The sequence below is a fragment of the Carassius carassius genome, chromosome 14, assembly GCF_963082965.1.
Source record: "Carassius carassius chromosome 14, fCarCar2.1, whole genome shotgun sequence".
Taxonomy (NCBI): Eukaryota; Metazoa; Chordata; class Actinopteri; order Cypriniformes; family Cyprinidae; genus Carassius; species Carassius carassius.
In genome coordinates, this window is record NC_081768.1 from 23,234,970 (window position 1) to 23,247,646 (window position 12,677).

General features: G+C 36.6%; 1 protein-coding gene across 2 annotated transcripts in view; it reads left to right on the forward strand.

Annotated features, from left to right (window-relative positions):
- Positions 1–12,677, forward strand: part of thada (THADA armadillo repeat containing) — a 103,528-nt gene that overhangs the window by 46,552 nt on the left and 44,299 nt on the right. For both annotated transcript variants that reach the window (XM_059566713.1, XM_059566712.1), the window contains exon 29: positions 4,538–4,706. In XM_059566713.1, coding sequence (XP_059422696.1) covers positions 4,538–4,706 — 169 coding nt within the window. The remainder of the gene's footprint in view (positions 1–4,537; positions 4,707–12,677) is intronic.

Below are 12,677 nucleotides of genomic sequence, written 5' to 3' on the forward strand. Positions count from 1 at the left end.
ATCTAGCACTGACGGCTCACTGTAGTGGAAGATCGTAACGACTTGGAATGACATCAGTTTAAGGTAATGATCTTTGGGTGAATTTTACTATGTAAAGGAAATGTGAACACAAAAGGTTAGGCTGGTTTTGTGTGAGCTGTGTATTTGCAGCCACAAACAGCCCTGTATCATGTGACAGGTCGCGTCTGTGGACTGTTGTCATGCTGTGACTGCTAAAGGCAACATATATGACATGTGGGTAAATGTGGATGTCTGCATGTCATTTTAATAACCCTTAATTTTAACCATGCCAACCATGACCTATCACTGGCCCCAAGGGCGGGACAGTGGGACACTGCTTTTTTCCCCCACAAAACTTAATTTGGTCTCCGTCACTTTCAAAAATATATATTTTGATTATGAATCTCCAGTTGTCAGAATTTGTTTTTAGATGCACACTTTTGACATTTTGAGGTCTGGCCACAACCCAAATTCTGTGCTTGATTATTTAAAAAAAAAAAACACTGACAGGTTTTATGTAGATGTCATTACAAAACCGCCATTATGTAAATATCTTTATCTAAATGTAGTCATTGAGCCTGTCCCAAAACCCACTCCTGCAGTCTGGCTGCTTAAGAGCACATGGTCGCAACAGGAAGCGTGCAAGACCAGACAAAAAATGCCAAAGCTCAAAGTCCTTTTTGTTCATTTACCCACCATAGGGCAGTACAGTAAAGTAGCTTTTTAGCTGAAAACGTCAAAATCATATACAGGTAACACAAAATTAATACCTGTGGCTCTTGATGATATATTGAGGTCTTATGAAGCAGAATGGTCTGTCTGTGCAAGAAACTTAACCTTTATTTACAATATCATTCATTACCTGTAATTCATCGACGGTTTTGAATACATTTTTCAAAGCAGTATCGAAACTAAATGTATCCCATTATTCATCATGTTAAGGAACTCCCATTCCGCAAAATTGTGGGAATTTGAGAACAACATTCAGGATAAGTTAAGCGGTTATATTTAATTTGATAGTAAAACATAGTGTTGGTTTAGAAAGAGGTTTTGACTATTCTAGCTCCAGTCCCAAATATTTGATGGATGTCGTCGATAGAAGAGCATGATATCCCATAGTCAGTGTTGAACATCGTTTCTTTCCCAGAAACAGTAGTTACATGTAACTTAAAGTTTAATTTGTTATGACATGGGCCTAATTCGCCTCCGCAGAAGTTGTTATTGTACAGATTAACATGACCCCTTTAGAATCCATATGACATTCATGGTTTGAGGTCAGCAGATCTCTGTTCTCTAATTGTGGTTAGGTCTGGTAAAGAATGCGAATGTTAACACGAACTTATACCTCCGTGCTCGCTTCCATCTGCTGTCAGCAGATCCCAATCACGGCTTTGCAAGTCTAGCTATGGTTTATTTTTTGTTTCTATCTGTTCATCTGTCAAACTTTAATTCATTTATCTACAAACATGATGGCTACATCCTTTTTCTTTTTCCCAATCCCCTTCTTTTTGATGGATATTCCCTATTTCATGTCTCTGGAGCTTTTTGGGGGAGTTTCCAGAACTTTGGAGAGGCTTCTTTGATTTAGTGCTAGTAAAGTAGTCCTCTCAGTAATCAGGGGGCTGCTCTGAAAATGAAATCACCAAGATCCCGTCTGCAAACCTACTACCAGTCCAAAAGAGTTCAGTGAACCTTCCAGGAAATCTATAAAATTGTTTTACATAAAATATAGTACTGGGAAAAGTTTGAAGGCACTTAAATGAATTAGTGTTTCGCATGATCTTTTTTTTTTTTTTTTTTATCTTAAGGCTTCTGTTGAAATGTTAGATATTAATTTTGGAGGCAGCTATACATTTCTCTGTGTATCCATTTCTTTCCTAAAAAATAAAACAAATAAATTCAGTACATCTACAGTACTGTTTGGTGTCAGTAGGATTTTTTTTTTTTTTTTGAAAGAAATTAATATTTTGGTTCAGCAAGGACATATTAAATTTATCAAAATGACAGCAAAGACTTCAAGATTGTTACAAAAAAATCTAGGCTATTTCAAATAAATGCTGTTCTTTTAAACTCTCTATGCATCTTAAAATCCTGAAAAAAAAATGTATCATGGTTTCCACATAAATATTAAGCAGCACAACTGTTTTCAACTTTGATAATAATGACTTCCCTTGAGGGAAGTCGTGGCCTAATGGTTAGAGAGTCGGACTCCCAATCGAAAGGTTGTGAGTTCGAGTCCCGGGCCGGCAGGAATTGTGGGTGGGGGGAGTGCATGTACAGTTCTCTCTCCACCTTCAACACCATGACTTAGGTGCCCTTGAGCAAGGCATCGAACCCCCAACTGCTCCCCGGGCGCCGCAGCATAAATGGCTGCCCACTGCTCCGGGGGTGTGCTCACAGTGTGTGTGTGTGTGTTCACTGCTCTGTGTGTGTGCATTTCGGATGGGTTAAATGCAGAGCACAAATTCTGAGTATGGGTCACTATACTTGGCTGAATGTCACTTCACCTTTTTTTTTTTTTTTATTTTTTTTTTATGAAATGTGTCTTGAGCAGTAATAAATTGCATTTTAAAATGTTTAAATTTAAAACTGTGGAAGCCTGTTCCCTTCCCACCACTTAATAACAAAATAAAAAAAGGTAATTGCGACTTTTTATCTAACAATTTCAAATTTATTCTCAGAATTGCGAATATATATCTCACAATTCTACCCATATCTACCTATAAAGTCAGAATTGAGAGATACAAATTCACAAGTGCAAGAATTTTTATTTGTATTTGTTTTTTGTTTTTTTTTTGCCGACTTGCCAGTCTATATCTCGCAATTCTGACTTTATAACCTGCAGTTGCAATCATGGAATTCTGAGAAAAAAAAAGTAAGAATTGCGAGTTTGTATCACGCAATTGTGAGTTTATATCCCAGAGTTCCGAGTTTATATCACAATTAAAAAAAAATTGTGGGATAAAACGTTGCAATTATATTTTTCTATTTTTTATTCGTTGACTGAGACAGGCTTCCATACAAAACAGTTATTTAAAATTATAATAATATTTTACAGCATGTCTGTTTTTTTTTACTGTATAAAGTTTTTACTGTTTACAGTACATGTGAACTCGTGTTGTTTAAAGGGATAGTTCACTCAAAAATGAAAAATCTGTCATTACTCACCCTCATGTTGTTCCAAACCCGTAAGACCTTCGTTTCTCATCTTTGAAACACAAATTAAGATATTTTTGATGAAATCCAAGAGCTCTCTGTCCCTGCATAGATGGCAGTGCATCTGAAATGAAATGTAGTTAGGATATCGGTAAAACAGTCCATGTGACATCAGTGGATCAACCGTAATTTTACAAAACAGCGAGAATACTTTTGTGTGCAAAGAATACAAAAAATGGCATTATCAAGAGTACCTCTGCACGTAAACAACGCATGCGTGTGATGCTGCTGACGTAGAACACGCATGTGCCAAGCCTTGTTTACGTACAAAGGAACCCACCCCATGCGTCGTAATACTCGCTAAAATGGTGCCCTAGGGTGACGCAAAGGAGAAGAATTGTTTAATAAAGTTTTTTATTTTTGTTTGTTTTTGTTGCACACAAAGTATTCTCGCTGCTCTGCAAAATTATGGTTGAACCAATGATGTCACATCGACTATTTTAACGATGTCCTTACTACGTTTCTGGACATTTGAACATTTCAGTTGCATTGCTGTCCATGCAGTGTCAGAAAGCTCTCGGCTTTCATTAAAAATATCTTAATTTGTGTTCCAAAGATAAACAAAGGTCTTATGGGTTTGGAACGGCATGAGGGTGAGTAATTAATGACAGAATTTTCCTTTTTGGGTAAACTACCCCTCTAAAAGTATTCCAGGATGCAAATGAAGTTTTTTTTTTACATACCTTTCATGCAGTGTTTAACACAGCTTTAAGTGAATGAAAACATACTGAAATCTTTTTTATTTGAAAGTGCACCATGTATAAAGTTATTGTCTCTCAAGAGTCAACTCTGAATCATTCAAACAAGTCATTTTTAAAACAAACCCCAAGCCATTTCATGTCAATACTTTTGGAGTGGTAAAAAAAAGCTGTTTCCACTGTAACGTTGTACACAAGGCAGCACTGCTGCTCACAAACACTGCTTTATCAGGCATCACAGGCATGATGAAATAGAAATGAGACCAATCGGACCAATCACTGCAGATTGAGAGTGGTTTGGAAGAATGATTCATTGAGCAGATTAGTTTGGAGTCGTTGAGCAAGTAAAACAATTAAATGCATAATATGAAACAATTAAAGTGTTTTTTGACCTTGCATGCATGTCAGCCTGTTGTTGGGGACTCTTAAAACCAAAATATGAACCTTTCATTACTCATAATAGGGGCACTTTAAATGTGCACAGCTTTAATCTCAAGAAGAGAGTTTAATTCCAAAAATACTTTTCAGTCCTTCACCAGAACCCGATCAGAATCATGCAGTTGCTCTGAGTTGAAGAGATCACGAAGTTGCTGAAATAAAATGTTGAACCGGTTGTCTTGTAGATGTGGTCGCTCTGCAGTGTACCGCACACGTGAAATGGCCGCAAGAGCCCTGGTTCCGTTTGTCCTGGTGACCCAAGTTCCCTCCACCATCCTTACTCTCCTGGAGGAGCTGCCTCAAGAACCTGGACCAGGACTGCAACAAAATCACATCCATGGCACACTGCTTCAGGTTTGTGAATACCCCCTAGTCTCATGCTTTCTACAGCAATCCATTAACTTAACGTGTTACATTACATATAAGATGTGTACAATAGTGTAAAGTTATGCAGAAACCTTTAAATGTGTTATTCTATTGTGTCATTCTATGAAAGAAGATGACACCTGAAGAATCATTCCTGTGTGAAAAAAAAGTGTAGATGGGTTTAGTCAGAAACATGCAGGGTATGTTTATGTATCACTGGTACACTAAGCAAATGATAAGGACAAGGAATGACACGCACACATAATTGTACTCCGAAGGGAAATTCAAGTGCTCAACAAGCATCAATTTAAAACCAAGCTTAGATAAATGTACATAGCAACAGAGAGTTGTTGTAATTTTGACACTGAAGCAGGTTTCTGGATCTGAAACTGGAATAATTTGCTAGCATGTGTGTGTGAGACGGACATAACTGTAGACTGCTGGGATGAAGATGTGCTTGGGAAGGAAAGAGCTGGATTTGGAGTTCTTTCCTGTCATGGCAGTCATATATCTGCTCAAAGCTCCTGCAGATGTGGAGGGAATTAGACTGCGGTGGGGAATTGCTGAGATCTCCGTGAGAGATGTTGTGTGGGTGGTGCTTTAGTGACAAGTAGTGACAGATTATGCAGCATTTTATTTAAAAATGAGAGAAATTCTTCAAGTCTTTGTGAAATACCTGCCACCTGATGCTTAAGTTTGTTCATAAGCTAGAAAAATCAATATTTTCTTCATTAAATACGTTTATTTTTATGCATAAAATGTATTTTTTATATATATATTTATTACACTGCTCTGTGTAGTACTTAATTCTGATTGGTCAGGTGATATCACTTTTGAGTCCATAAGTTTGCCTACCAGTGGTATGAGAGGAGCAGCTTTCACTCTCAACCAAACTAACATTACTAGCCAATAAGAATGTATTGCTCTTATGAACACGAGTCGCGCATAATAGTATCCAATTGCGCAGTCGCAGTCTTCCGGTCAATCACATATTCATGAAAAAGAAAATCAGTTTGAATAAAGTAAGCAATAACGTTTCCATAGTATTCTTTCAAATGTTTAAGTTGCCACAATCACTGCCCCTCATCGCCCCCGAAAAAAGTTATTGCTTGGGATTTTTTATTTTGCTTTAACCCCTACAATGGGTAAAAAGCTAAGTAGGCTCATCTGGGTAACTGAAGTCAGTTCTGTACTCTTGCTAGGAACAGTTTTTCATGGTGGAAGCTTGGTTTTTGTTTAGCTAATAAAATATTATAGTTCGATTTTAAAATGGTGTACAATTATTTATGTCATCCTGGTATTGCATACTCAGTCTCTCGTTTTATACAAATGCAGCTGCTGCCATTTTGGTAAGATTTTTTTTTTTTTTTTTTTTTGCGCTGTAATGGATTATAAGATAACTAATAAATGGGTAAGATTTAAAAATTGTTCAGCTTAAATATGTATTGCCTTAATTCTTTATGCGGTAATAAGTGGTTTGACTGCACCGCTTCCCCTTAAATTTCTGTCTAGTGTGAACTTGCTGCTTGCTCGCAACTGTTTTGTTCATTGAAGCTTTGCATTTAAACATTTCAGCTCAAAACAATATTTCGTGTCTCATTATTTACTTATGTGGCAAGTAGCTCTGCGTCGGGGTCCTAAACATCCTGTCGGGGTTTATTCTGAAATAACAACCGGCTGGATGTACATTATCCCTTACACACACACACACACACACAAACACACGTTTGTTTTTGTGAAAAGTGGGGACATGATGTACTTTCTCAAAAAAACTAATTCTGTATGATTTATAAGCGTTTTGAAAAATGGGGACATGGGTTATGTCCTCATAAGTCACCCTCTCCTTGTAATACATGTGTCATACCCATGTCATTATACAGAGTTGTGTCCTGATTTGTCACAAAACAAGAGCACACACACACACACACACACACACACACACACACACACACACACACACACACACACAGACATGCTTTAGATTCATAAATGCATTAAGTGATAATTTGAAACATTTCCAAAACAAAACCAATTGGAGCTTTATCAGAGAGTTGTAACGTCACTAGAACAGACATCACTCAAAATATTCACTTAGTAAAGGTGTGACAAAATTTCTAGACATATGACAAAAATAAAAAAAATAAATAAAGAACAAATCCCAGTGTCCCAGTGTTTTTGCCATGTGTTGGTCATAAAGCTCATTGTAGCAGTGCCTCAGGTGTTGAAATAGATTTGTTGCCCCAGGTTCTCATGTACTTCATCTGCAGTGTATTTTCTGTATGTGTACGAGGTGCAGAAGCAGCATGGACTTGTTTAGCTTTCCCACAGGACGTTTTTGCAGTCTGCTCCTGATCCACGGCTGTGGACACAACATTTATCCATTTATTTTGATTTCAAATCCAAACGTTGCTCCTAAAAATGCTTTTTCAGCTTTGTGATCCTATTTTATCAAAGTACAGTAATACAATCTTTCATAGACATTTATATTTTAACTTTAACTTTGTTTTCCTACCCCCTAGTGTGTCATCTATTATTGCCTTATCTAAAAGTACACTTTCTTGTTTTAAAGCTTTATAAGATAATTACTTGAGAGAGACTACAAATGAAAGGGAAATTGAGAGTGAAAGTTCTCTTATTTTCCTGTTTGACTATGTTTTTCTATTTGCTGTCTCACAGTGGCTCTCTAGACTCTTTGAATATGAAAATTATGGATGTTAGTGTGTACAACCAGATCAGGAACCGATAACAGACTTATGGTACATAATCTTGTGTGTGTGTGTGTGTGTGTGTGTGGAGCTGATGGTGTGAAATATGTTTAGATCAGCTGGAGATAAAGTTGTGATGCTTTCAGTGGAGAACTGCCCTCATGCTGCTATCTAATGCGAATACCTGAGTTGCATGCAGGAGTGGTGTACGTGTGGATCGCAGCATCCGCTAAGAGATGACACTGCCAATGCATGCCTTTGTTTTAAATCTGTGTTCCTTAATTCTTAAAGAGACAGTTCCACCAAAGAGTAAAATTCCATCATTATTTACTAACCCGTATATATTTCCAAACCCATAAGCATTAGGGCTGTCAAAAAAAAAAAATGTTACTTCGAATATTCGTAAAAAAAAAAAAAATCAACATTAAAGGTACAGGTGTTAGGACCTGCCACTAGAGAACACACTATCAAAACAATAACAATCGCGTGGTTTGATGACGCTAAAAAGGAGCGTGGAATGATGGGATTTGTTGTCTTCAAACACAATAATTGGGCATACATAGCAAACGTGAGTTCAACGATTTGTGCGAGTAGATTACATACAAAGTCAATGCAATCAGATCAGGTTATGGATCAGATGCATCCTCGAGCGGGTCTAGAGACGCGATGCCCCGCGTTTGGCATGTATACCCCAAATACTAATCTTGTTGATCGTTATAATAGCATATATTTTCTGTAAAGATATGAATCAAAACAACTCACCTGTTGAGTAAAACACAAGAGAGGTCAGCATCTCTTTCTAGTTTGTCGCGAAGCTGTCGATCTAAAAAATTCAACACCAATATTGATCCTCACTCTTTCTCTCCTCTTGTCCCAAACACTTCTCGGATTGTTCGGTTGGCCCGTACGCTTACGTTAACGGGAGCTGTCCTTGTCGACAGAACCAGCAGCAAACGATGAACAGTAATTATGTTCACAAGTAACACAATACACCATAAAACGTGCAAGAAGTAGTAAATAAGGAACTGCTTGAAGCAAGCTAGTGGTTTGCTGGACGCTAGACACTACTTTCGCATTTGTCCACGACACTGTTGTCATGTGGTTTCTACGTCAGTAAAGGCGGTAACAAAAGGTAACTAACATCATTGACAGGCGACTGCACTGCCCCGTATCACTGTTTAGAATGGGAATTTTCTCATGATTTACAAATAGTTAAAAACATTAGAAATATTGTTAGTAATCAGCTGAACAAAATATATAACACTAGTCTAGTGGTTTTTGGATATTTTACTGCAAATATCTTACAAATTGTACCTTTAATTAGAATATTCGGTCTGCGTCAGCTGTCAGGCAGCCGTATCAGTGGCGCACGAAATGCTGCGACAATGTAAGGGTCATTGCATTTTAATGCTTTTGTTAGCCTATCCAGTTAACCCACTGGAAGTGGCACTGCTACATTGTTCATTCAATATATTGCGAAAAACGATAGTATTGGTGTAGGGCTGTAGCTATCGAATATTTTAGTAATCGAGTATTCTACCAAAAATTCCATCGATTAATCGAGTAATCGGATAAAATGTGTTTTTGCTTCATTTAAGTGCAATATTAATTATGCAAGAGAAAATAAGACTCCTGGGTCTCTTAAAATGAACAACTGAGATTCCTTTTTTAGAAAAAAAAATTATTTTCATTTTTTAAATGCATAGAATGCAATGCATACATCAAAAATAAACATTTAATTATTACCCATTGTTTCTCTGTCTGTACTTGTACTGTGAACAATGACAATAAAATTGACAGAAGAATTAAGTGCATTTAAGTGCCATTCAATTGGGGTTTTAAATAAAGCATTTTCTGAGATCCACATTAAACACATAAATCATTAATTTAATTTATCTTTTAATTATTGAAAATTACCTTAACTTTTTGGTAAACAAAGGGGATTTACTATTACAAATAAAACATGGAATAAATGTTGTGTGATTTAAACCTTAAAAAAAATTGTTTGATTTTCTTTTTTTTTGTAGTAGGCTATGTACATTCTGCTGAACAATAGTCTTTAACCTGACTTTTATTTTGACGGGTTGACGTACCTTTACAGTTCTGTGTATGTGATGTGAAGCTAGTTTAACTCAAATCAAACGGTCAAATGCTCATTAAGTGACTGTCAGAGCAGTTCTGGAGGTGTTGTTCATGTGTTCACGTCTTATTTAGTTAGACAGCAGAAGCTGAAATCACCGCTAGCGTCTCGCGCGCTTCCATGTGTTTAATGAATGAAGATGCACTTCTGCTCCATTCGTTAACAGAGACACGTAGAACATGCATGATTCATATTTAAATAGACTGTTCCGGCTTAATATTTACAGATATTAGTCCATATCGTGATTTTATGTAAGTGCAATGACCTATTTTTGATTAATTCATTCAAAATTTGCCAAAATTCCGTGCCATTCCGCGTTGAACTGTAAATTCCGTTTTTATGACTGGATTCCGCGATTCCTTCCGCGTTTCCTGCATCGCAGAAATCATAGGGCCCTAGTTGTGGTATGCCAGCTCTGTCTTGCAATGGACACACACCACGACGTTCTCTTTACGTTTGCCCTCGCCTTCAAATCAAAACACTGCTGACTCCTTGCAGTTTGCGATTTCAGACTCAGCGCTTGTGTCTCCTTCCGCTTTCTGGGTGACGTAAACGCTTCGTCACATTAAAAGAATTATTGCGATAGAACCTGACGTGAGATTTAAAATAAAAGAGGCTTCGAGGCAGAGGAATTTGCCTCGATTATTTTTTGTAATCGAGTTACTCGAGTAACTCGAGGAATCGTTTCAGCCCTATATTGGTGTGGAGAAGATGAGTTAATGTCAAAACTGAAACCCAGCCGTTCACACAGAACGTATATTTATCACATTTTCTAAAGGGACAGCGTTGCACTCGCGTCAGAATGTTCAGAAAGCCATGTAAAATTTATGTAAGTTCAACTTAAAAAAAAAAAAGAAAAGAAAAAAAAAAAAACATGTCTCAAGACTTTATGCCATTTTTTTTCTTAATTCCACTATATCTTATATTTTTAAATGAAGAGTGTACCCTACTTTTTTTGATTGGTTTTCGGTCCTTTGTATTAAACTATACATACATGCATGGTGCTGTTTTATTTAGTTTTTTTTTTTTTTTTTCTAATTGCTTAAGCAACTTTATTAATTATATATGGTTTATAAACATTATTTTAAACTATGCAGTTTAGATAGTCGTGTTATTTTATAAACCTTGAAGAAACGTGCATAATATTTTGCTCAATGTGCCCTCTTGTGGCCTCAGGTATGTGTTACTCCGCAGCATTATTTACTTTATTTACATTTTTGCAAATTTTGAACACAGAAAGTTACATAGTGTTGCTTTAAATTTGAATATAATTTGAATTCGGATATTTAAGTAGAACATTCTAATTTAGTTTTTCAGTCATTTTGACAGCCCTAATAAGAATTAATGTTTATATTTAAAACACAGTTCTTTCTAATGATACCTAAGTGATTTCTGACCCCCAACAGTCACATATTGATGTTCTTAGTGGGTTCTAGGGTGTTTAGGATGTTTACCAGGTGGTTGCATACTAACTTAAGTCAAAAGACTCCATGGCCAATTTTCTATTGATGTTTTAGTCTCTAGATATAAGGGCTGGGTAAAAAAAATCTGGATTTCTCATTTTTACAAAACTATATTGATTCTTAAATCCCAATAATTAATTAGTCTAGCCTGTTTTCAGTTAAAGAATGGAAAATTCCAGTGATGAACTCCAGTCCAATAAATTGCAAGCAGCGTTGTGCTTTGTTACTTTTGATATGAAACATAGTCTCCAGTTTCAAATTTGTTCTAATTTATTGCTATATTCAAACAATAAATTATATTTTGGTGCCGTTTAATGTGACGTGACCGATCGCTGTGGCGCCGCAGTGCGAAATACACTTGAACGGATCATCTACTCCACTTTAATACCAGTTTCAGCACAAAATAAACATGACTAAACATCCAAAGGTTTGATAATCCATATTCTGTCTCGTGTAATCGGATCGATCAGTGTTTTATCACGTAAAGATGTCAATATAAAAATGTAAACAATGTAATGTAACGTCACATTCACCACATTTACAGCATTATTTGAGAGATTTTTTTCCTTAAGAAAATTTGGCATGTACTGAACCTGATATATATCCAAAATAATCAATATTGAAGCGAAACAAATTTAATTGGTAATCAAATCAAATCGTGAAATTTGTGTCAAAACCCAGCCCTGCTAGATATGTCTCTGGAGTTTTGTTTCATCTGGCAAAAAATTTTCAATCACTTTGAAAAATAATATAATTTGAGGTTTTAATCATCTCTGTAGTATAAACAATCATCTCTGTAGTTCACAATTCATCCTTCTAACATTCCTTTGGACGTTACTGACCGTAAACAAATGATACAGTGTGCTTTTGTTTAAACGGATATGGCAAGAGAAAGTGAAATACAAAAAAACAGAAAGAGCAGGGGTGGGAGGAAAACAGGTTGCAGATGTTGTTGTATCAGGTCTGAAGTAAAGCCTTTTTGTTCTTTGTTTGAATCGGATACCTATAAAAATAGCTTTACTGTATGTACTCCTTCCTTAACACAACACCCACAACCCTCAATTTGCATTACAGACTTCTGATAACCAGGATGAAATGAAGAAGTGTGTCACCACAGTGTTTCAAAGAGCCATTTTGATTACAAAACCAGCTTTGCTGAGTAAAACGCTTGAACCCTGCTGAGTTCACCTAAAAATCCCTGTTGACACAACTCGCTGGTTCCCTTTAGGAGTCAGCTAACGAGGGAACCAGATTGAGCAGCACTAACCCAACCTGACGCTTCAGCCCCTGCCCCGAGTGCTTTACAACACTGCTGCTTACCCACAATGCAACGGCTTCTTTTTTAAAATCCTGGGTAACATCCAGGTCCCACTGGGAAATTAATCCACTGTGTGTTTTGAAAACAGTAAATCAGATCAGCAGACAGACTCTGCTCAATGGGGGTCTTAAACACGCACACTAGTGCACGCACTTTTGAGTCTAAAGTACTGTGTGCTGCTTCAACTCATGACTGCGTGAATATATTTTCTGTTTTTGTTTGTGTGTGTGATTTTATTTATTTGTGAGAGCAGATAAAAGTCAGAGTGATCCTTTGTTTAAGGAAATATCAACTATTTTAAGATCAGCTGTATTTTAGTTTTGTTTTGTTTTT